This window comes from Crotalus tigris, unplaced genomic scaffold, assembly GCF_016545835.1.
Source record: "Crotalus tigris isolate CLP2741 ecotype Arizona unplaced genomic scaffold, ASM1654583v1 scf7180000019068.10715455, whole genome shotgun sequence".
Classification (NCBI taxonomy): Eukaryota; Metazoa; Chordata; class Lepidosauria; order Squamata; family Viperidae; genus Crotalus; species Crotalus tigris.
In genome coordinates this window covers 999,936-1,024,598 of record NW_024097358.1, presented here as the reverse complement: position 1 = coordinate 1,024,598, position 24,663 = coordinate 999,936, and the positions used below count along the sequence as shown (strand labels likewise).

Sequence of the window (24,663 nt, the reverse complement as noted above, 5' to 3'; positions counted from 1 at the left end):
CCTCTGCTTAAATAAACTAGTGTTAACTTGTATTAAACATCCCACTGTGACATCAATGAATGTCAGTATCTTCACTGCTTTTCTTGGCATTTTTTTTTCATAGATAAAAAGAATCTCTGTAGTAAAATTTAATATCACTTAGTTGTAAAATCTGACATCTATTTATTTTAAGTTAACTCAAAGGGAGTAGAAAATAATCTGGCTGATTAAGTGGGATCTAGGTGAGGTGGTCCCTGAACAATCTTTTATCCAAATTTATAGACAAAATTTCTACAGAAATCCTACAGAAGAGAAAATACGTAGCTCAGGGTTGAACTGTAAAATCCTTGGTGCGCTTATCGTATTACAAGTTACCTAGCTGGGTACACATCATTTGCAAACTTACAACCAGGTTCAATGAGCTCCAAGGATTCCATAGTTTAGAAATCCTCAAAGGAGATAAAGAATAACGGAATCTGGAAAATTAAATGATCTAATTATACACACAAAGGGCAAATTTAAGGTAAAAATCAAATGGAAAAGAAAAGCAACCTAATTTCATGAGAGACAATGACTTAAGATGTTTTGGTGTGCTAAATTGGCAAATCAAATCAGACAAATTGTCACCTATAAACCAATAAACAGCAGCCCGTCTCAACAAATGATTCTATATGTGGTAAACAGTATTTATGCACAGACAGACCCACACACTAAAATACACAGAAGCTGAGAAAACCACAACAAACATCGACAGTCAGGTCTTTTTGCATACTTGGGACCCAGGACTAAGCAAAATATGATATAGATACTAATGGTCTGAAATTGTCAACTGTTTTCATCAGGAATAATTAAGAACACATGAGTTAGTTTTGGAAAGTGCAGCTACAGTAGAATAACAAAATGCCAAAGAAGCTCATGGTTGCCCTGTGTGAATTAAGGACCCATCTAAGGCCCCCATCTAGAATTTGCATAGAATTCTGAAATGCTCAGAGGTAAATTTGAAAAATATTCCATCTATCTGAATTTGAGACAATACACCTGTGAAGCCGTGCCAACTTTACAGTTCTATTGTGGCAAATTCTGAACTAAAAAGCATTGGATAGCACAGATATCAGAGAGTACCTGAAACCATTTCCAGAGCTCCAGAAACCAGCTATTCACCAAAAATATCAGATATGAAAAGCATAATTTGGAAGAGGAAGAGAAGGATACTTCATATCTGTTTTGGAAATATTATACTGCCATCTTCTGGTCATATTCCACATGATGATTGTTAAAAATGACACTACCCATATCTTTTGAGTTAAATTTAAGTCCAGGCGACATCGATGAACTATATATTTTCTGGCAAAATCAAGGAAATAATTTGCAACTGCCTTCTTTTGTTAAAAAAACCCAGTGTTTATAACCAGCTTTTCTCAGAGTTATACTTCCAAATAAAAACCATGTCCAATTACATTAGCTTTTCAAGATCAGCCAAAATTGGCTAAATGTTGCTACACAAACCTTTGAGAATGATTTAATTTTATATACGTGTGTAGCACAAAGTTCTGTTAATAAAACCCAAGTGAAATACCTTCCTTTATCAATAAGCAATTTCTGTTCATGTAACGCCCCGATTCTCTGTGGAAATATTATATAGTATTTGTCCAGAATTTTATCGGGTATCCTGCTTGGGGCAGGGGCTGGACTAGAAGACCTCCAAGGTTCCTTTCAACTTTGTGGCTCTGTATTTTGCTTCCCAGACCTCTTCTTTTATCCTCAGTTGAATAATCAACACCAACTACCTCTTCATCCATAAATGGGACATTATTTATAAATTTAACTGGAGGATGCAGAGATTAAAGAACAGAATCTCTATTTGTTGTATCTTTAGAAGACTTTTATTATTTCATTTTATTTTATTTGTTTACAAATGCAACTTAAAGCAAAGAGAAATAGACTCTAATAGACATTGGAAAATTATTGAGAAATCTAAAACTAAATGCTATTGCCAGAACAATGACAATTCCATATGGCATTAATTTAGCAGAACTGAATTAAGAAGCTAAATTGTTCTATGAACTTACTCACCTTTGTTTTGTTCTGCTACTACAGATACATTTATGTGTATTTGCTAGAAGTGATTAGTACCCTACACCCAAGAATGATTTTATATGTCAGGCCATCTAAATTTACATTACAAATTTAACCACAATATAATTTATAATATACAGTAAGATATTAGCCATCTACTAGAACCAGTCCCTGCAGAATTATGTTGTGAAATGAGTTAGTTTTTCTTTTGTACAATACTGGAAACACACAACAAAGGAGTGCCATCTTGTGGTCGACTCTGAAGTCACATAGCTTGTCTGCTGTTTTTTTTTTCCCCTTTCCACACCCTATTACAAATCTAACAATTTAGAAATTAAATTCTATCTAGATCATGCTGGAAGTGTAAACAGCAGGAAAAAAAGAGAGAGAGAATTCTATTTTTAAAAAAGGAAAACATTTAATCGCCAAGCAACCATAAATTCCTCTATTAGGTCAACTCACCTCCATGTTCAAGAAATACACGAACACATCTTTCCTTCCCTCTTGCCGCTGAGAAATGGAGCAAGGTCCAGCCATTAGCATCTCGGCCATTTGGAGAGTAGCCCTGCTCTAACATTTTGCGCACCGTGTGGACATCCCCAGCGGCCACTGCCGCCTGAATCTGCAACTCTTCCTGTAGCTCAGGGTTCCTCCGACAATGGTGATGTAACATCCTCGCAGAATCTGCCTCCTAAAGAAGGGTCATGAAGTCTCACCAGTCACCTTAAAGTGACAAAAGAATGAAACACAAATAAATCATTGGGCGTTGGGAGAGGGGACGCTCCTCCTGACTGTCAGCTAGAGCAGTGTTTCTCAACCTTGGTCACCTTAAGACCTGTGGACCAACTCCCAGAATTGCCCAGCCAGCCATTCTCCTAAGTCCACAGGTCTTAAAATGGCCAAGGTTGAGAAACGCTGAACTACAGCATCAGCCACATCCATTAAAATGAGCTGAAGAGCTGTACACCGTGACCTCTAGCCCGACGTTTTCCATAGCCCATAGCAACAGGAAAATCCAACTGGGAAGACAAAGAGACCAACAGAATACCAACAACGTAATTTATATAAGTGATTACAGTAGTGGCCAAAATTGTGGAAACCTTTTGGGAAAAGTGAACTTTTGAGGTTTGATGGCTAATAACACCACTTTTTTGGGGAGTAGTACCATAAAATTATATATCAATGGAAAGATAATTTAATCAAGAATGTAATGCCACAAAGTTTGTTCAATTATCTGTACTGTATTCTATGAAATGTTATAGCCAAGTAACCAGAAAAAGGAAGCACAACTTGTTTAGGTTGATGTCAGGTAGCTTTCCTTCATCTGACTGTAGCCAATGAGCGTGAATGTTTAGAGAGCCAATCAGGTGTCATTTTGTTTTGGCAATGAGCCAATCAGATCACAGTAGGATTTGGTTATTGACGTCCTGTATTGAAGCTGAAAGGAGGACATTGGTCAGTGTGTTATGTGATGGCTATCAAGTTGGTTGAGGTTTTTTGTGTTCTTTCATTTAGTGAGCTTGTAAAAGGTAATAACATTAAAGTAATGGTGCAAAGAAATTAGAAGAACAATTGGTGGAAACTTAACCAAAGGTGGTATTTCTACTGTACACTTTTCCCAAAAGGTTTCCACAATTTTTGGCCACTACTGTATGTCAGCTTAAGTAAGTAGCCACAAATATGTATTGTAAAGAGCCAAGACTGTTCCTATCTTCAATTCTGGTTTGAGACAAGTAACTTAGGGAGGGTAAGGACAGCAAGATCCTACTGCACGAATATAAAGCTTTCAAGCAGTTGTCTCTAAGGTTCTGACACAGAAATAAATAAATAAATAAATAAATAAATAAATAAATAAATAAATATGTAACAATTCAAGGCTCAAGCCAACTTTGGCAGGGTAACAGGCTAAAAACAGATTTGCAGGGAAGAGACAAAATAAATGATCTGGTCAACAGGAGCAATCCACCCCCAAGGAACTAAGGAAAGGAAGGTGTTTTTTCTCCTTCCCCTATAATGTTACAGGTAGTCCTCAACTCACAACAGTTCATTTTGTGATCGTTCAAAGTTACAACACTGAAATGACTTATGACCATTGTTCACACTTACAGCCGTTTGCAAAATCCCCGTGGTCATGTGATCAAAATTCAGACACCTGGCAAACGACTCCTATTTATGATGGTTCTAGCTTCACGGGATATTGTGATCACCTTTCTGACAAGCAAAGTCAAGGGGGAAGACAATAAGTGTCTCACTTAGCAAAAGAAATTTTGGGCTCCATTGCGGTCGTAAGTCAAGGACTACCTGTACTTGCAAACAATGAAATCTGCTTAACCAATAACTTATCACCTCTAATTAATGCCTATGAGAATTATAAGAACACATTAGTAACAATTCCTCTTCTGTCTTGCAAACACAGGCAGAAGGGGAAAAGGGGGAGAGTCTTCCATTTAAATGGAGCAAGAAATAGAAAAAATGTATTTTGCAAGGATTGTGTTGATCCTTGCATGGGGGGGGGGGTGTTGGCTCAAAGTCACCCAGGTGGGTGACTAACAGGGAGAATCAGAACTCATGGTCTGTTTTAGTCAGGTGCCTTAACCATTATATCAAAGTATTTATTTATTTATGAGACTTATATACCGCTTTAAATGCGAGCACTCTCTAAGCGGTGTACAGCAGTAAACAATGTGTGTGTATATATATATATATATATATATATATATATATATATATATATATATATATATATATATATATATATATCTGAGGTTTTCGCGGGTATTTGTATATAGGTCTTTGGTTGTTCGGGTTTTCTCCCGCGTAAAATTGGAAGTGTCTTGGCGACGTTTCGACGAAGTCCCATTCGTCATCTTCAGGCTGGTGTTTTCAGCTTCGTGCTTTGAGCAGCAATGTGTGGTTTTAGCTGTTTCTTCCTTTTAACTGCCAGTGAGGGTATGAACTGATTGGATGGGAGCTTGGCTGTGTTCTGATTGGGTGGAGGTGTGTTCTGAATGGTTAGGGGCTTGGCTGTGCTCTGATTGGCTGGGGGAGTGTTCTGTTTGGTTGTGCTCAGGTTAGTCTGAGTTGCAGAGGGGTTTAAGATTTTGGGGTTAGGGAGTCGTTTGTCAATAAGGGCAGGTTTCCAAATGGCTGGTAGGCGGGAGGTATCATCTCGCTTGTTCATGCTGTGTGGGCGTTTTTCTATCTCGATGGCTTCTCTGATTATTCTGTTATTAAAATGTTCACTTTTGGCAATGGTTCTGGTATTTTTAAAGTCAATTTCATGTCCTGTGGCTTTAAGGTGTTGGACCAGGGAAGATGTTGGTTCCTCTTTTTTGACTGAGTTCTTATGTTCTTCAATGCGTGCACTTATTCTTCTGTTGGTTTGTCCGATGTATGTGGTGGGACAAGTGGTGCATGGGATTTCGTATACTCCTTGATTTTCTAATTCAATTTTATCTTTGGGGTTTCTAAGGATGGTGGATATTTTTCTGTTTGTGCAGAATGCTGTTTTGATGTTGTGTTTATGAAGGATCTTACTGATTCTGTCTGTGGTGCCTTTTATGTATGGGAGGAGGGCTTTGCCGTTTTCTTGTTCTTTGTCTTGGATTTTAGTGGGGGTTTCTTTTTGGATTAGGTTTGTAATCTTATTTCTATGGAATCCATTGGATGTTAGTACATTGGTGAGAGTGTGTAGTTCGGGTTTTAGGTGTTGTTCGTCAGCTAAGCGTTTTGTTCTGGAGATGAGTGTCTTGGCTACAGAGTTGATCTGTGCTGGGTGGTGGTGTGAGAGAGCGTGCAGATAGCGGTTTGTGTGTGTTTTCTTCTGGTAGATGGTGTGTCCTAGGGAGCCATTGGATTTCTTGTAGACTAAGACATCCAGGAAGGGAAGTTGGTTGTTAGCTTCTGTTTCCATGGTGAACTGTACAGTTCACCATGGAAACAGAAGCTAACAACCAACTTCCCTTCCTGGATGTCTTAGTCTACAAGAAATCCAATGGCTCCCTAGGACACACCATCTACCAGAAGAAAACACACACAAACCGCTATCTGCACGCTCTCTCACACCACCACCCAGCACAGATCAACTCTGTAGCCAAGACACTCATCTCCAGAACAAAACGCTTAGCTGACGAACAACACCTAAAACCCGAACTACACACTCTCACCAATGTACTAACATCCAATGGATTCCATAGAAATAAGATTACAAACCTAATCCAAAAAGAAACCCCCACCAAAATCCAAGACAAAGAACAAGAAAACGGCAAAGCCCTCCTCCCATACATAAAAGGCACCACAGACAGAATCAGTAAGATCCTCCATAAACACAACATCAAAACAGCATTCTGCACAAACAGAAAAATATCCACCATCCTTAGAAACCCCAAAGATAAAATTGAATTAGAAAATCAAGGAGTATACGAAATCCCATGCACCACTTGTCCCACCACATACATCGGACAAACCAACAGAAGAATAAGTGCACGCATTGAAGAACATAAGAACTCAGTCAAAAAAGAGGAACCAACATCTTCCCTGGTCCAACACCTTAAAGCCACAGGACATGAAATTGACTTTAAAAATACCAGAACCATTGCCAAAAGTGAACATTTTAATAACAGAATAATCAGAGAAGCCATCGAGATAGAAAAACGCCCACACAGCATGAACAAGCGAGATGATACCTCCCGCCTACCAGCCATTTGGAAACCTGCCCTTATTGACAAACGACTCCCTAACCCCAAAATCTTAAACCCCTCTGCAACTCAGACTAACCTGAGCACAACCAAACAGAACACTCCCCCAGCCAATCAGAGCACAGCCAAGCCCCTAACCATTCAGAACACACCTCCACCCAATCAGAACACAGCCAAGCTCCCATCCAATCAGTTCATACCCTCACTGGCAGTTAAAAGGAAGAAACAGCTAAAACCACACATTGCTGCTCAAAGCAAGAAGCTAAAAACACCAGCCTGAAGATGACGAATGTGACTTCGTCGAAACGTTGCCAAGACACTTCCAATTTTACGCGGGAGAAAACCCGAACAACCAAAGACCTATATATATATATATATATATATATTTTTTACATTGCCCCCAACAATCTGGGTCCTCATTTTACCTACCCCGGAAGGAAGGAAGGCTGAGTCAACCTTGAGCCGGTGAGATTTGAACCGCTGACCTGCTGAACACAGTCAGCTAAAGTGGCCTGCAGTGCTGCACTCTTAACTGCTGCGCCACCTCGGCTCATTTATATATACAAACTGTATCTGAATTTTTTAAAATGTTTTTTAAATATGGATTATTAATGCCCCTTTTGAAAAGTGACAACTGCAACGCGTCTGTGTCATTTAATATTTAATATCTTAAATCATTTCACTTTTTCCTGAAAACTACTCTTAGAAAGAAATTAAAAACAAATGCCAATTTCATGATGTTTCACTCAAATACGGGATATTTACGCATAAAATTGCCTTTGGGAGGGAGCACTAGAAAAAGTGATCCCAGATGACCTCCCTGATAGTTCCTTAGTAAGATGCAGGTAACATTTTCCACAAAGAATGATTAAGGCCCTCTGTTAAGAAATACCTTATAGGCAAAAGTCAGTTTTTGTAAGCTGTGTTTTCCATCTTCACTGTACATTACTTTGTCTGCAGGCATAATACAGCAAGCAAATGGTTTCTCCTTGAAATGAAGAAGGTGTTTGTTAGATCAAAGCAAGCAAGAAGCAAGACATGTTGTTCCTCTAATCTCAGATACTGTGTGGCTTGTAAGACAAAGTAGAATTGTGGATGCATTTTTTTGGAGATACTCCTAAACTAGTGGCAAGGCAAGGCAGAAAAGCAGGCAGAATACACAAAGGGCAAATAAATATGCACAGATCTGTGTTTACAAACAAGCAAATAGTAAATGCATAAGGAACCCTTCCATCTGCAAAAAAAGATAGCTGAACAATAGGCCTCTTACAATACACTCAGACGTTATTTGGACAAGCAAGTTACTCCTACCATTTCTATTGTACATGTTGAATTGTTAATTAATTGGAAAATATTATGCAATGGCAATGTCATTCCTAGATTTAAATAAGCTTATATACCCAAAGGGCTACATTATAAATGAATGTAGGACAACTACATATCAGAGCATGTAGCATCCAGCAGGGCTGCCAAGAACATTATCTTCTTTCTTATTATTCCTCACCTGAAGGTTTATTCCTTCTGTGATACTGCTTTAATCAATATAGTGGAATTTACAATTACAATTAATTAATATATTTCCGAATGAAAGGTTGTTTTTTTTTTAAATTCCACTATTGTACATATCCACTGCAGGGCTATGCAAAATGTTTGGTCACAGGACATCCCGACTCTAGAACAATACATTCCTAACAATGTTCCAGAAGAGGTCCAGAGAACTTCACAGAATATTCTGATCTTTTATAAATGGGCTGACTTCAGAAGACTTGGAAATTCTATACGGACTTCTTTTCAGTTGAAACATTTTATGACAGAACATTTTGCACCACCCTCAGCCCATTACTTTTCCTTCTCTGTGTGGTTATTTCTTCCAAGAAGAAATATTTATCCTAACAGCACTGATGTTTTGTTACAGAGATGATCAGTCATTCCTTTGCTTCCAGTTTCAGCAAGGGAAAATGGCCTTACATAGGGTGTCCTTCTGTTTCTCTGATCCTTCTTTACCATGCATTTTCTTTTATGGGTATTCACATCTTTCTGTATCAGGGGTCTTCAAACTTGGCCCTTTTATGACTTGTGGACTTCAACTCCCAGAATTCCTCAGCCAGCATGCCTGGCTGAGGAATTCTGGGAGTTGAAGTCCACAGGTCATAAAAGGGCCAAGTTTGAAGACCCCTGTTCTATATCATACACCAAGGTTTAAGGAAGTATATCTCACAGGAAAATACAATAGAGTCACTGAACTCCATACATACACACACACACACACAAATCTGTAGAAGGATGAGATTTGCCCTCTTCTACAAGCTACTTGGAAAGTAAAATGTTGTTATATTATGAATGCAGTTGCCAAAGTATCACAAAGTATTTGAACTTGCTCTCAGAATCAACATAAATGATTGCAATGTAACAATTTTTAAACACAAACATTTGACCCTAAGATTGCCATTGGAACCAGCAAAAACACTCATCTAAAGTTCATAACGGTTCAAATAACAAAAGCAATATAAACATTTAAATGTATTTGATCACTCGGCTGTAAATATTAATGGTTTTTAAAAGCTCATCACATTTTGAAAACCTAAAACTCATTTCACCTTAGGAACACCACCAAGGCTAATATATTCCACCCTTCGCTGTTTACCTTGCAAATTGTTTCTCAGTGACATATTTTCAAATGCTTGTAATCACAAGGAGCCCCTGAAATCATACTGAGCCTCACTGAAGAAAAACAATATCTGACTCTTTTCCTACAAAACTATCAAAGGGGACCAGTAAGTAAACTTAAAAGAGAACATTTAATTTCATAGACTTGAATGTGGAAATTTTAAACATACAGTATGTATCTCAGCTTAGTAAGCAAAGAGTCTACGTGCTATATTCTGATGACATTCTTCCTTTAAGACACTATGTTTATCACGGAAAATGTTCAATAAAAGATCTCTAAGTTGCATGTGATACGGTTACTTTGGTCAACTTTAGGATCCTAGAAAGCATAACATCTGTTTAATCTGCAATAGAAAACAATTGAACACTTTCTGGGTCAACTATGAACAGGGAAAGAGAAGTAAAAGACTGAGTGAATGGTATAAATCTTGTGTGTTTCTTAGTTTATTAATCCAAAACATGTATACCCAAACTGGGCCAGTGTATCTAATTCAAAGGAATTGATTCTCAAAAAAGGGCAAACGAATTAGAAATCAGACTGCTACAATGTGCTACACACACACACATAATCAAACTAAAACAGTTGCCTTCGCTAAGCAGATATTACAGTTTGTCAAAGTAACTAAGCTACGTTGACAATCCAGTGTACAGAGTGTCTTCTATGCTTCCCAATACATAAATGACACATCTTGTTTGTAACTTCTAACAGAACAGAAGTCATACAAAACATCAACCATTATCAGTAATAATCTTACCAACGAATGTTTTAAAAAGTAGATCAGTTACCTGGATACTTGGTTCTTCTATTACATTTTTGCTTCTTGATTTTTATTTTGCATTCAAAGTTTCCTAATTTCTTATATAGCAGCATGAGCCTGGAAAAACAAGCAGAACAGATTCATAATAAATACAGGAGTGCTTCCTTATGCCTTCCAACTTTATTACATTTTCCCTTATCATCCAAAAAGGAGTGCAGAGCAGATTACACTATCAGCCCCAGATCCCCAGCATTACTCTAGTCAAACACCGACCCTATGATATAATTTATGGTGAAAGATGATGGGTTGACCAAAAACTTCAGAAACTGTAGGGAATGAATGGGAATTTGAATCTAGTCTTCTCCCAATAGTTCAGTATTATGACTGGTTATACACCACAGTTCTTAATAATTTGTAGAATTTTCTCGCTTTACACATTATTCCAACCTATAAGCTATGATTTACAAATAGCAAAGGCTGGATTCACAGGCTATGCTAAGTTAAACCAAACCACATTAGGGCTCAGAGTCATACAGAAAGTTAAATATACTATATAATTGTATTAAAGTCTAAAAATGGGATCCTTTATCACACATTTTAAAGATGGTCCTCCCTCTGCTTTAGATGATCAGCAACCTTCATCTTCCAATTCTCTGCACTATGGTGAATAAAGCATTCTCCTTACATAAATCATGGAAGTTTTTTTTTAAAAAAAAATCTACGGTAGCTTAGATTTGGTAATAATTAGCTTCATCTTCTATTGCCTCTCCAATGCCATCTTTAGAGAAGACACAATACAAGTTTTCCTGTCCTTCTCCATCTTATAAGGACAGTATTTCTTCCTTAACCATTCCAACTATTTGTTTTGTCACCAATGTTGTTACCCTTTCAGAATAAGAAGATACCCCTTTCCCCCCTCTAAGGAGCTTAATAACAAAATCCTTCCAACTTGCAACTCAAGCCCTGGGGATACCAACATAAGCTGCACTCTCCCTTTTTCATATAATCTTTCCGTCTCCCAGATCAAGCCATTCTGATCTTTATAGACATGAGGAAGAGGTGAACTTTGAAAAACTCACCATGGGTTTAACTTTGCTTTTCAACAATTTCTCAACTTTGGGGTCACTAGCTCTCAACTCCCATCGTTAATCTCTTAATATTAAACCTGAAGTTATCTGATGAAACTGAACAGTGAAAGTTTCATACCAGATAAAAGGAGATGTCCCACACAGCATGTTATTAACTGATGAAATTTGCTATCACAAGATAAAGTGAGTCCTGCCAACCTAGACGGCTACAAAAATAGACAAGTACGTGGAGAATAAAGATATCCATGAATTGTTCTATATTACCTTCAGCATCACAGCTAGGGTGTTTTTGAATCACTGTTGCAGGGAACACAAGTACTGTAGGAGAAAGCAACTTACTCATATTCTGATAGAGGTTTGACAAAGGATCTGACTGGCCACTGTGCTGATCAAATGGATCTTTGATTTGATCCAGCATGGTTCTTTTTTTATCTATTCTGTTATGTTCCCAACCTTCCAAGATGAGTTTTCATTAATTGTTTCCCATCTAACCCTCATGATTCTGTCTTCTGTATTTTCTAAAGAATAAGTTCTACCTATTACATTCCTCTCAGCAATAGAAATTAAGTTGACTTGCTTCATACATTCTCTCTCCACACATTATCAGAAGAAACAGAAATCGGCCACTGCCATTTTAAATTTGCTAACCAGTGAATATATCCTGTTGAACAGAATGGAATGTACTTTTGAGTAAAAGAAACATGTACAGAATGAGAAGTAATTTTTTTTTCTTTTTGAGGTAAAAAGAAAAGAAAGTGTTTGTTTTCATAATTGTTGAGAAAATATATTAATCGTCCTGAGGTATAACTTAGAAAATGTACTTCAAAGAATGCTGCAGCATTGTAATGGCTACATTTCATCAGAATAGTTGTACAATATTATTTTTTAATGGGCTGCAAAGCCTTAATGAATGCTACAGTTCATACAGGAGACATAACAGTCAATTCCAAACCGAGCAGTTGCATTTACATAAGATGTTAAGTATGGTTAATTTAACCCTAAATGGGTTTTGAATATGTATGTATTTACCATGTTATATAGACAACTTGATTGATTTATTAATTTATTTGCATGGGTTTCTGATTTAAAGTATTATGCAAACCCATGCAAATAAATTAATAAATCAATCCAGTAAACACACACTCCTGTCACATAATCAGGAAAAAGGTGCTAAACAAAGAAAGGTTGGTCAAACCATACCTAAAATATTGCATCCAGTTCTGGATGTAGCATTTTAGGAACGACATTGACAAATCGAGAATCTTAAGAGTGGAGCAACTGAAATGAGGATTGAATGATTGGAGTCATTGACTATGTGTAACACGGAGACCTGATACAAGATAGTGGTCTTCAAATATATGAAGGATTATGTAGAAAACAGGGCAGGATGGTTGCAGTTGTTCCTGATGAAGAAGCACAATGGACTTAAATTAAAAACACTCCAGTTGGGCATTTTGATTAATTTCTAATAAGAGTTCTTCAACAATAGAACATACTGTCATGGGAAGTATTTGAACAGAAACTGGATGGTTGATAGGGATGTTAGAGCAGGGTTTTGACTAAACGATATCCAAAATATTTCTACTCTTTGTATTCTATTATTTTACAGACCTATGATGGAAAAATAAGTTTAATTTTTTTTCTTCCGTTCAGTTGGCTGGCTGAGGAATTCTGGAAGTTGAAATCCACAAGTCATAAAAGGGCCAAGTTTGAAGACCCCTGTTTTAGGGGGTTAATACTGTATAAGGTAAAGAAAGTCCTCTGTGATCTATGCAATTGCAACATGTGAGGGATTCTGGGAGCTGAAGTCCACAAGTCATCAAAGGGCCAAGCTTGAAGGCCCCTGATGTATACATTAAACCTAGTCTAATGGTTACATTTGCAAAGTCACCCCAAAAAGTGACTTACGACCGTTTTTCACAAGACCAGGGGTCTTCAAGCTTGGCCCTTTGATGACTTGTGGACTTAACTCCCAGAATTCCTTGCTGGCTGAGGAATTCTGGGAGCTGAAGTCCACAAGTCATCAAAGGGCCAAGCTTGAAGACCCCTGGGGTAGACTCTCCCTTGCTGCTTCCACAGGAGAGGCCACCACGCATCCCAATCAAAGCTGCAACATAAACCCAAGTCCTCCCCAGCCTCAACCGCCGCATCCTGGCTAGTTTACCCCAGCTCAGCCCAGATTCTCCAGCTCGGGCGGGCCCGGGGATTGCCAGTTTCTGGAGGTCGGCGGGCCCGGGGAAAACGGGGTGCACCGGGCAGACCCCAACCCAGGGTCGTGGGAGTTTCAGAGACCCCCAGCCACGGCAGCGTCGGGGGTGGGTGGGTGGGGGGCGCCCCGGAGGGGGGGCTGCCCAGGCAGGCGCCCCTTCCCCCAATTGTCGTGGCTCCCCCCAGCGCCCCCCGTTGCTCTGGGGGCGGAGCCCCACTAAGCCCCGCCCTCCCCGCCGGCCGTTACCTGTCTGTCTTTCCGCCTCCCTCGCGCTCTCTCTGTCTCTGTCTCTCTTCGCTTCAGGGCCCGGCCCGGCCCAGCCGCGGCCCTACCCCCGGGCTCGTTCCCTTCCGGCTGCCGGGGAAGCCAGGGGAAGGGGGGAAAGGGGTGCCCGGTGCGGCGGGCAGAGCAAAGCGGGGCGAGCGCCGAAGGAAGGCAGCAGGAAGGGAGCCACTTTGCACTGACTGACTGACTGATGGAGTAGGAGCCACCTCCGCTCCTTCCTCCGGGGTCACCGGGCCTGGGCTGACCCCGGCGCGCGGCCAATCAGCGGGCGCGCTGGCCGCGCGCCGCCGCCCACCGCCTCTCCGGATTGGGCGTCGCGAGAGGGAGGGGGGGTCGAAAGGCCACGCCTCTCCCCGCCTCCCTCCTGGCGCTTCCTCCTCCTCTTCTTCTTTTTTCTTGGCGTCTCTCCTCCTTCTCGGCTCGAGGCCCCCGCCGCCCTTACAGACACTTCCGGCATTGTCTGGACAACTTTTGGTTCTCGAAGGCTCTCCGGGGGAAAGAGAAAGGAGCCCTGACCATAGAGGTGCGGGTGGGCAGATCGGCGCTTACCCGCTTTCTCTCCTCCTCCTTCTCCTCCCTCCTCCCCCCTCCCCCACGCACACAGGCCTCCGACGCTGGATCGGCTTTCCTGCCTTGTGCCGGAAGTCGTTTGTAAAACTTTTATTTCTACCGGAAGTCTCGGTAGCCGGACTGGGACAGCCCGTCTGGGCCGCGCGGAGGTCCGCAGCTGCGCTGGAGGCGCCGAGGAGGGCTTGAGGCTTGCCGGGGAACGTCTGGTCGGCTGGCCGAGAAGACTGAAGGGATGGTTGATGGAAGATAGATAGATAGATAGATAGATAGATAGATAGATAGATAGATAGATAGATAGATAGATAGATAGATAGATAGATAGATAGATAGATAGATAGATAGATAGATAGATAGATAGATAGAGGCAACAGATCTATAAAAAGCCCTTCTCCAGGGAACCCTACCTTTCCATTCTTCTCTGCATACATTCCAAGATATTGTGTGGGATTGTGTGTGTGTGGGGGGGGAAACGGTCCTATTTCCAGGAGGGACGATTTGCGAAGAAATGTCACACACACACACACACACACACACACACACAACCCGATTTGACTATATAAAGAATCCCTGGATATATAAAAATTGCTCATAATGGGGACTTACTTTCACGTTCTTCAAAAGATGTATAATGATATAATTGCTGGTGCTTTGTTAGCCCAAGATAGTGACAGTTGTGCAGCTCTTCTAAATCCTTCGGTTTTTTCATCAGCCAAAAATCATGAATTATGTGCCTGTCGTTTTTTTTCTAAGTTGCATGCTAAGATCTCTTCTGGTCTAGACTCAATAAACCACGAACATGATATTTCTAAAAACTGTTGCCATCTGAATACACGGGAAATTATTCTGCTTCAGTTAACTTTGATCAAGATGATGCATGCCAAACTGCAACTGCAAGAGGTGGCTGCTGAAATAAAGCAGAAATACATTGAGATCCTGAGAATTCTGGAAGAATCGAACATTGTCTCTGAATTAGTAAGTTTCCCAAAGGTTACGTTTTTCTTCATTAAGGTATCTCGTAGCTACAACTTCTTTCTGTTTCCATTTCTTCTAGATTCCTCTGTTAGGTAGTTCAGATCAACAGCTCTCTCACATGGCTTCCAAAACTTTGGCCTCCCTTGTGCACTTTCAGCTAACAGAAGATGTAAGTCAGAAACTGAGCTTTGGAGTTGTTACTATTTAAGCGAATGTATCCTTTTGTGGTTTGTTTTGTTTGGTCTGTTTTCTTTCAAGAAAGCTACAAATGCAATGTAGCTTTCAACTTTTAACAATTCAGGATTTTGTACAACGGGCACGCAGCACAGAATGTAACTTAATCTTTAATGTTATAAGTCTCCACCCAGCAAAAAATACTAATTACTTCTCATGCACTCTCAATTCAGCCTGTTTTGTTCTCCTAGTAAAAAAAGAGGTAAGTTTATACCTGGTGGTACCATCTGCTACCCCCTTCTAATTAGATTGCTTTTACTCACTTGGCTGGCTGGACAGATGTCTCTGCCTTTCTCATTGGGCCTTGTACTTTTCTCCCAAAGATGGCCAGATTTTTTTAAAATGTAAATACTATAAATTCATACATGACAAAGCATATTCTTTAAAGAGACATTCTTCATATTTTATACTGAAGGAAATATCTCTTCCGCTGAATTATACTTTTTGTGGATATGTATAGCTACCGGTAAATGTTTGTAATGGTGTATCTATTTCTACCACCATTTTTTTTAAATGGGGTAACAAGCCAGGGTTTTTTTTAGCTAGTTTATCTTAAAAATGAATGAATTATCTCTCAGTCTTTCCCTACCCAATAACAGTCTTTCAAGATGAATTTTATCATGTTTTCTTGTTTTCGTAGGAGAATATTTTTTCCCAAAAGCAGCCAGGAAAACCTCTTTTGAGTTTTCAAACTGAGGGGGGGGGAGCTTTTCCAGTGTACTTAGATTAGATGTACTTAGTTATTTGGTTATCATTCTGTTCATTTTTAATTCCTTATTGCTTTTTTCTCCTTATGCAGCTTTTGCACTGCGAGCTTTTAATGCCATGTTTGCGTTTGATTGTTTACAACCAATACTTATATAGAACTAGAACCCCTGGAATGAGACAGTTAAAACACATCTCAAAATTCTGTAGCCCACCCTCATAAGTGGCTTCGTTTTTTTCACTGTCTCACAGTGCATTAATGTTTATTAGTCTATGCATATAATTTTTAGTTATTTGTGGCGTATGGTTGGTTTAAAAGATGGGGAGTGGAGATAATGATTGAATGTTCTTTACATATATCATTAAAATATGAGGGAAAAAAAATAGGAAGATGGTTGTTAGGTTGGACATTTTGTTTTAGACTTGCTGCTTTTCATACCAAATAAATCGTTGGCGTCGACAATATTGTTAAGTATAGACACTCTGTATACCTGTGCAACTGTACCTCATTGGTTTCCTCCTGCTACTCAGTGTCATAGTGCAGTACTAAAATAATCAGATAGAGGGCTTCATAGGATAGGACAAGAGAAATTGCATTTTGGATGTCCCCGTTTAAATTGCATGCAGATTTTCCTGCAGATCTAGCGTATGTATGGGAACTACTGTTTACAATAACCTACAATCAGAGCTGAATTTTTTAGCCTGAATTTGACTGAATGGAAGCAATGGTAGTGTCCCACCCAAATCCATGTCCTTTTCCACCCAGTGTACTTTCCCTTAGGATGGAACCATTCCTCTTTCTTTCAGTCCTCAAAAATTGCCAAGAAGGTATTTACACCTCATTTAGCATACCATTTAGAGAGACTTTGCTGCTTTATGAGTTCTCATTTTCAATCTGAATTAGTTCAGCATACAACTGATTTTATCCTGATTAAATAAGGAGGCCTATATGTGGATTAATTAAGTAAGGGGGCCTATAGACCTAATCCTCACAGTATTGTTTTATGTCTAAATATATTTGCCAATGTTGTATGGCTGTAGTATTAGTATTATCATCCTTCTGATCTTCTCTACTACCTCCTCTTATTAGTGTCATATTAAGCCGAGGTGGCGCAGCAGTTAGAGTGTAGTACTGCAGGCCACTTTAGCTGACTGTGTTCAGCAGGTCAGCGGTTCAAATCTCACCGGCTCAAGGTTGACTTAGCCTTCCATCCTTCCGGGGTAGGTAAAATGAAGACCCAGATTGTTGGGGGCAATGTAAATATATATATACATTGCTTACTGGTGTATATCGCTTAGAGAGTGCTTGCACTTAAAGGGGTATATAAGTCTCATAAATAAATAAATAAATAATATGATGATTATTATTATTCTGTCGCTTTCCATATACCTTGAGAACTTCTGCACCATAGACAAATTCCTTGTGTGTCTAATTGGTCAAATAAAGTAGTCTGTCTATTCTATCTACTCTTCTGTTTTTATGACTGGTAAAGCAAAGCGTTGAGCAATAAAGCTCTAAGGATTGGGTAATAAAATATACAGTCCTTACTTTGTAATACTGGTTTGGCTGGCTAGTCACTTGCTAAGGGAGCAAAACGATGAGGAAAGCCATCATTGCCAATGCCAAAAACCTTTGGAATAGTTGCCTTTTTCGTGCTTCTCCTTTGTCTCAATTTTTTTGTGTGACATTTGTTCGGTATAACCCAGAATAATATGCATCCTCTCTCTTTTCCCAGAATTCATTAAACAGTGCCTGGATTGCTTTTTGTGTAGAGACTTTATCAGGATTTCCCAGTAATAGTTCAATAGCAGGATGCCTCTGGACTTTGACTAGTCTAATAAAAGAAATGTTGAATGATGACAACACTCACAAAAGAGGTACTGTTTCAATTGGCATTGCATTGCAAGCAGCTAATAGAAGATCAGTGTATAGTTAACTCTTCGGGAAACTACTGATATGTTCATATTATTATGGATATATTGCTTGTCTTGTAAATTTTCATGGAAGAAACGAAAAAGTTTTTTAATGAGAAAAAGTTCTAATTTTGATGGATAATTTAGTTAAGGCCTCCCTGTCATATTTAAGCCCTGCTTGACACTGGTGTTGTTGTTATTATAGGTGACCTGAAGAAACTTCTAACTCCACTTGACAATGTACTGGAGAATTTTTACAGCTCCATCCTTTCTTATCATTTAACTATTCACCATGTTCCACTATCTACAAAATCAACAAACAATTTGAATAGCTTTCTAGATCTCTTTGAGCTGCTGGCAGCTGCCAGGATTCAAATACCACTCAACCTGGGATGCCAGAGGATATTGTTTTTGAGCTCTTACGATATCTGCTGCCTTGCCGCATCACCCGTTCACGGTTTCATCAGAAAGAAATCAATCATGTTGCTTAAAAACTGCATCTTTCGCAAAGCTGGTGAAGACCTAATCAAGACAAAAGTGCTCCCTTCCTCTGACTTGGACCCTCATTTTGACAATGATCAATTAGCATTGGCCAATACTGTACTGCTGCACTTTGTGAATTCTGATGGGCTGGGGGGGTTGTGTGTTAGTGGAAATCTCAGCCATTTTGATGGCAGCACAGTTGAACCTCAAGTACATGTGAATAGTAACTTTGACGTCGTGGTCTTCCGATCCTTAAGCTTGCTTCTGCTTAAAGCGTTAGAGACGAAGATCCCGGATTTTGCCTACAGAACTGAATCGCAAGGTAATTTTTCTTTCTAAAGTGCCTTAAAAGTGCTTCACGTTGTTTTGTGAGTAGACTACAAACATGGTGAAAACGAATGGGGTTGCCACTGTAGTTTTGAATAGATCTTTTTCCTTTCTGAAGTGACAGCTGTTTAGGGGAATGGAAATTAAGACTTTATTGGGTGGAAGGGAAAAATGAGTTAAGTCTGCATATCCACCAGTTTTTCTCTCCTTCGTTTGTTGAAGTGCTCCTCCTTCCAGTATCCTGAAGAGGATTTACTACCTACTTATAAGTTACACCTGCTTTGAGAAATAATTTTTCCAGACAGACCTGTGGGTTTATCATAGTTATCCAAAAGCTATCTAGGAACTTTTGTTCCATAATTTAAACCACCAGCCTTAGCTATTAGATTATGGAGTAACTAAAATTTTAAAGTTGGTTGCCTTGCATTGCCTAGAGAATCTAAGCAACCTCAGAAAAGAGTAATAATAATAAGAAAATATTAAAAGATGGGTGTTTTCTTATAACAGCACATAATAGATCTTAAGGATCAAACCATAATGATGTACTGAAAGAACTGCAACTGCAGAATGGGTGTGCAAATTTTGGTTTCGCAGACACTGGAGAAATAAATTACTTTTAAAAGAAGATGTCATTTATTCATCTGTCTGCTATTTCAGTAAAACATTACTTCAGAATATTCCCATCATAGCACTGAGGTGTATATAGCAAAGCAGCTACATTGTACAAGATGTGGGAGGATTGTGTTTAACCTGAGCAGATATGGTAATCCAGAGGTTCTCTAGAGAATTTAGATGTTCAGTGTAGTGTGTAATTTGAAATTCAGTTTGATTGTGTCTCCAACTTAATTAAGAAGTTGCACTCCCAGAAGTCTCGATATACAGTCAATAAAAGATTGGGCTCAGCTAAAGTGGAGAGCTTTTAGTGGAGTGGATAATTATATGTATACATGATCAATTTTCTGGATTATGGAAGCTGTAGGCATGAATACTTTTAATCTTTGCAGGAGCAGAAAGTTTGTGCCACATGGAATTTGAAAGTGGATCCTTTCTTCCCTCTCATTTCAGAAATGATTTCCTTACAAAATGGAATTTTTAAACTACTGTTTTTCATTCCCTTTGAAATGTTTTATTAGTACGGGTAATGCTAAAACAATCATTGTTCCTCAGATATTGTAAATTTTTATCAAAAGCATATATATTTATGTAGTTTTGATTTCCCCCCCTTCATTTTAGTTCATTTGGAGAATCTTATGGGTCTACTCTTGACAGTCTTAAAAAGCCACCTGAAGACTTCTGCCAGTATCTGCTTATTTGAACACCCTTGTACGTGGATTTCTCTGTTTGTAGAACAAGATGATGAGATAGTAGAAGCTGCAAAGTCATTATTGGCAATTTATTTAAACTTTGAAAGGTTAGTGCCCGTTTCCCCATAAGCCATCAACTTCTATTTGCTAAAAATTATGGATTGTCATAAATATCAGGAAAGTGAATGCACAGTTCAGCCAACAGTGTTCAAACTGAAACTCCCATTCGTTCTGTTTCATTTTGCTTCCAGCATATTACACTCCTTCTAAGACAAAATTATTCCCAATTCCTTCAGTCCCTGAGGTAAGTCTAGCAAGCTTACTTGCTCCTCCCAAATACTGAAGCATGTAAATAATGTTTGCATTTAGAATAAGGTATTATCTAGAGTTTCTTTTCTTCCATATACAAGGAATTTGACAAGCAGTACAAAGGTGATGTGCAGGATTCTTCCATATCATAAACGAGATAAGCAAATATGCACCTCTTCTTTAAATAGACTGTAGAAGCATTGACAGAGAGATCAGTAAAATAAACTCCTGGTCCATAATTGCTCTCAATGAAACAGAATTGTATTCTGAAATTTCGACATAGTTCTTCAGCTTTGTTGTAAATTCAATTCATTTCCCATTCAGTAGGGAAGAGAGAAAAAATGTTTAAGAGGTAGGTCCGAAACATGTTTTGAACTGAATACCAGGGTGTGGGGTTTTTTTGCAGATTTTACTGCAAAATATGTGATCTTTTCAGGTTTTTTCCAACCCAGTGAGAACAGTTAATCAAAAGTTGTGGATGCTCCATCACTGGAGGTTTCCAAAAAGAGACTGGATAGCCATTTGTCCAGGATAGTATAGAGTAGTAGTAGTAGTAGTAGTAGTAGTAGTAGTAGTAGTAGTAATGTTGGAAGGGACCTTGGAGGTCATCTAGTCCAACCCCCTGCTCAGGCAGGAAATCCTATATACCATTTCGGACAAATGGCTGTCCAGTCTCTTCTTAAAAACTTCCAGTGTTGGAGCATTCACTGCTTTTGGAGGCAGGTTGTTCCACTGGTTAATTGTTCTAACTGTCAGGAAATTTCTCCTTAGTTCTAGGTTGCTTCTCTCCTTGATGAGTTTCCACCCATTGCTTCTTGTCCTGCCTTCAGGTGCTTTGGAGAATAGCTTGACTGTCTCTTCTTTGGAGCAGCCGCTGAGATATTGGAAGACTGCTATCCTGTCCCCCCTCATCCTTCTCTTCGTTAAACTAGACATACCCAATTCCAGCAACCGTTCCTTATATGTTTTAGCCTCCAGTCCCCTGATCGTCCTTGTTGCTGTTCTCTGCACTCTTTCTAGAGTCTCAACATCTTTTTTACATCGTGGTGACCAAAACTGGATGCAGTATTCCAAGTGTGGCCTTACCAAGGCCTTGTAAAGGGGTATTAATACTTCACGTGATCTTGATTCTCCTGCTTGAGTACGGAGTTGGACTAGACGATCTCGACGGTCTCTTCCAACCCTATTATTCTATGTTCTTAGTATCTTGGAAGTCCTGCAATCCATCCGTTTATGCCAGTTGCCGGAAACCTCCTACTTGGCCCTAGTTACTTCATGCTGCCTTATTTTTGGATTTCCTTAATGCAGGGTATGGAAGACCATTGCATACTGAGTCCTGCTCAAAATTTTTACCTGAAGGCAACCTGGATTTGCATTCATATACAGCAATGGGTTATCCCCCTAAACTAAGCCTTTCCTCCCTTTATTTCAGTGGCACACTACAAAATATTATTCTCCAATGGTTTGGAGGCAAATATTTGTTATTTGTTATATATCTAAACCATACTTTGTGTCCACATGAAGACCACAGAGTGATCAAGTCCTCCTAATTAGTAATTACGAATTGCTGATGCCTTTCTTTTCCATCTCATGTAAATGTCAAATTACAGTTGATGAAAGTGAAAACAAGGGTATTCTCTTTTTTCCCTTGTCCAACATCCCCCCCCCCACTTTATTCTTTTAATGTGCATTGAATTAGAGCACACAGTGGGAGAGAATGCTGGAGTGCCGTCATGATTCTAATCGTCTTGATTTATTTGGCCAAAAATAATAAATGGAAACTCAGCTCTACAGTTAGAGTTCTTAATAAAACGATTGCTGGCTTAGAGGTCACAATTTAATTTTCTATGTTCTTGGTTATTTTTATAGGTTCCGCCACGATGTTAATTTTGCCCCGTGCCATTTAGATGACGGGAGCCAGGACAACTGGACACACCAAAACGGCTACAATGCCCACTGTATCTTCTTATGTCTGTTAAGAAGCATTGCATTTGACGCCACGGTTCTTCTGGACTTCTTGATTTCATCTGAAACCTGTTTCTTGGAATACTTTGTACAATATTTAAAACTTCTTGTGGAAGACTGGCACCAATTTGTACAAGTTTCCAGGTGCTTTACGTTCACCGTTGGCAAAGATCTCAGAATTTGGGACGAGAATTTGCCTTGCCAGCAAAAATATGTCCGCAAGTCAGATCTCACCATGCAGACCACTTCATATGATACACAGACTTCTACAGAGGCCTTTTCATCTTCCTCATTCAATTTGTCTACACTCCCTCAGAGAGGCGATCAAACTGTGCAACCCAACAAGTCTGATTTAGTAACAGCATCGAGTCACCAACCTTTATTGGGGGCTTTTCAGAAGCTGGTTGATTATGACAGCTCAGAAGATTCTGATGTAGAATGTGTAAGAGAAGAATCTTGGACAGACACAGGACAAGAAACTTTAAATTATCAATCCTGTACAAATAAAGCAACTCTTGATGATAGTGCAAAATCCTCCAAGCAAGATGTGCTATCTTTAACTGAGCAGGAACTGAATATTTCAACATCCTGTTGCAGCAAACTGTCCCCCCAAAAATGTAAATTAGCAGGTGAAACTTTCCAGAAAGCGACTACATGCTTCCAACAATTGCAAAAGTCAGTTGCTAGGCTACATGCAAAAAGTCTCTTTCCATACAATCCAAATGCTCTCTTGAAGCTCTTAAATCAAGTTAATATAATTAGTAAAGATCATCGAGCTGTTTCACACTAGTCAGAATCTACAGAAATAAAGTGTTTCAGGTTAAACCCATATATTTGTTAGCATTTGAAAGGATGTTCCAGAAAATTAATATGCATTGAAATATGTGGGCCAAATGCATTCTTTGGGATTGAAGTATATGTTGTTTATGAATTGTCTGCTTGGTTAAAAACACTGTAGTTTCTAATCCCTTAATACGTTTAATTCCAAAAGGGAGTTGCAATTTTGTCTGTGCTGTGTTTGAATTTTCCCTCAGAGTTTTTTTTTTTTAAGGCAGTAAATTCTGAATTTTATTTTTGGCACCTTGCTCTGTCTGAGGTAATTTTGATATGAAGGATGTATGTCCTTAGAGATAATTAATTCCTGCTTTTAAAAAGAGGATAGAATAGGTCTGTGTTTCCAATTGTATCATAATTAAATAACTTAAAGCTTTATGAATTGGGAAAAAGGGGGCTAAAGGGCAAAAGATTTGACTTTGCAGCTAGAACAATTAACCAGTGGAACTACTTGCCTCCAGAAGTTGTGAATGCTCCAACACTGGAAGCTTTTGAGAAGAGATTGGACAACCAGTTGTCTGAAATGGCATAGGGCTTCCTGCCTGAGCAGGGGGTTGGACTAGAAGATCTCCAAGCTCCCTTCCAATTCTGTTATTCTGTCTTTACATTGTATGTTTTGTTATAACCTTCCACGTTGCAAATTAATTTAATTTCTTAAGAAAAATCCATCTTGAAGGCCATTGTGAGACATCTTGCTCATTTCTTTGAATAAAGTATCCAGTTGATTTTAATAAAGCTGAAAATACTTTCTAGGGCTATTGCTTTAATTCTAGCCTCTAAGCCAGAATGGGCATGAGTGGTAGGACTGAAAAGTCAGAGGTTGGAGTAGAAGATCCCTTTTTCAATCCCTTATAATTCTATGATTTTATGATTCGTTCATTCCTTATAAGAATCTGGTCTTTCTAACACTATAAATAAAGACCGAAAGCCTTATTGGTTTAAGACTAGATGATATTAGAATGATTTGAGCATGGTATTGCAAAATTGACTACATGTTTTCAATGTATTTGTGAAATCAGTCTGTCTTTTCAATTCAATGTTCACGTGTTAAAATATAAAGTATTTCTGGCATCAAATCTGTTTCTGGTAGACATCACTTCCCCCCCCCCCAAAAAAAACTAGAGCTATTCATTTTGGACCTGCTTGTTGATGCACTTGCTGCCCAGTTACTTATTTTTATCCCTGTGAATTAGGCTTTATTTTTTCCTGTAAAAAGGGACCTTTGAAATCAATTAACATTGGTCAAAAGCAGGGTTTGATACACTGTTCCATCTAGGTTAATGACTG

General features: G+C 39.1%; 2 protein-coding genes across 6 annotated transcripts in view; one reads left to right on the top strand and one right to left on the bottom strand.

Annotated features, from left to right (window-relative positions):
- The window catches only part of ASB7 (ankyrin repeat and SOCS box containing 7), a 31,093-nt gene extending 17,116 nt beyond the window's left edge, over positions 1–13,977 (bottom strand). Inside the window, exons 1-4 of one of the 3 annotated variants that reach the window (XM_039359024.1) lie at positions 13,721–13,977; positions 10,206–10,294; positions 7,645–7,740; positions 2,518–2,778 (exon numbers count right to left, since the gene is read on the bottom strand). In XM_039359024.1, the coding sequence (XP_039214958.1) occupies positions 2,518–2,728 (211 nt within the window). In that variant the 5' untranslated portion in view covers positions 2,729–2,778; positions 7,645–7,740; positions 10,206–10,294; positions 13,721–13,977. The remainder of the gene's footprint in view (positions 1–2,517; positions 2,779–7,644; positions 7,741–10,205; positions 10,295–13,720) is intronic. The other 2 variants (XM_039359022.1, XM_039359023.1) reach the window with 2 other exon arrangements.
- Positions 13,978–14,452: 475 nt separating this feature from the next.
- LINS1 (lines homolog 1) lies at positions 14,453–24,452 on the top strand. 3 transcript variants are annotated; one of them, XM_039359021.1, is made up of 6 exons: positions 14,453–15,301; positions 15,381–15,470; positions 17,977–18,118; positions 18,360–18,959; positions 20,198–20,287; positions 22,447–22,618. In XM_039359021.1, exons 1-6 carry the CDS (start codon positions 14,921–14,923, stop codon positions 22,482–22,484), a joined length of 1,341 nt encoding a protein of 446 aa, XP_039214955.1. In that variant the 5' UTR covers positions 14,453–14,920; the 3' UTR covers positions 22,485–22,618. The 3 variants fall into 3 exon arrangements, with proteins under 3 accessions (XP_039214955.1, XP_039214954.1, XP_039214953.1); XM_039359019.1 differs by having other exon boundaries at positions 14,474–15,301; positions 20,198–20,375; positions 22,447–24,452; XM_039359020.1 differs by lacking the exon at positions 15,381–15,470 and having other exon boundaries at positions 14,468–15,301; positions 20,198–20,375; positions 22,447–24,452.
- Positions 24,453–24,663: the final 211 nt, after the last annotated feature.

Bases quoted from the DNA above. Each gene is read 5' to 3' on its own strand.
- LINS1 (XM_039359019.1), top strand. From the start codon at position 14,921: ATGGGGACTTACTTTCACGTTCTTCAAAAGATGTATAATGATATAATT. The intron at 15,302-15,380 runs GTAAGTTTCCCA...CATTTCTTCTAG, and splicing joins CGAACATTGTCTCTGAATTA to ATTCCTCTGTTAGGTAGTTC. The intron at 20,376-22,446 runs GTTAGTGCCCGT...TTATTTTTATAG, and splicing joins ATTTATTTAAACTTTGAAAG to GTTCCGCCACGATGTTAATT.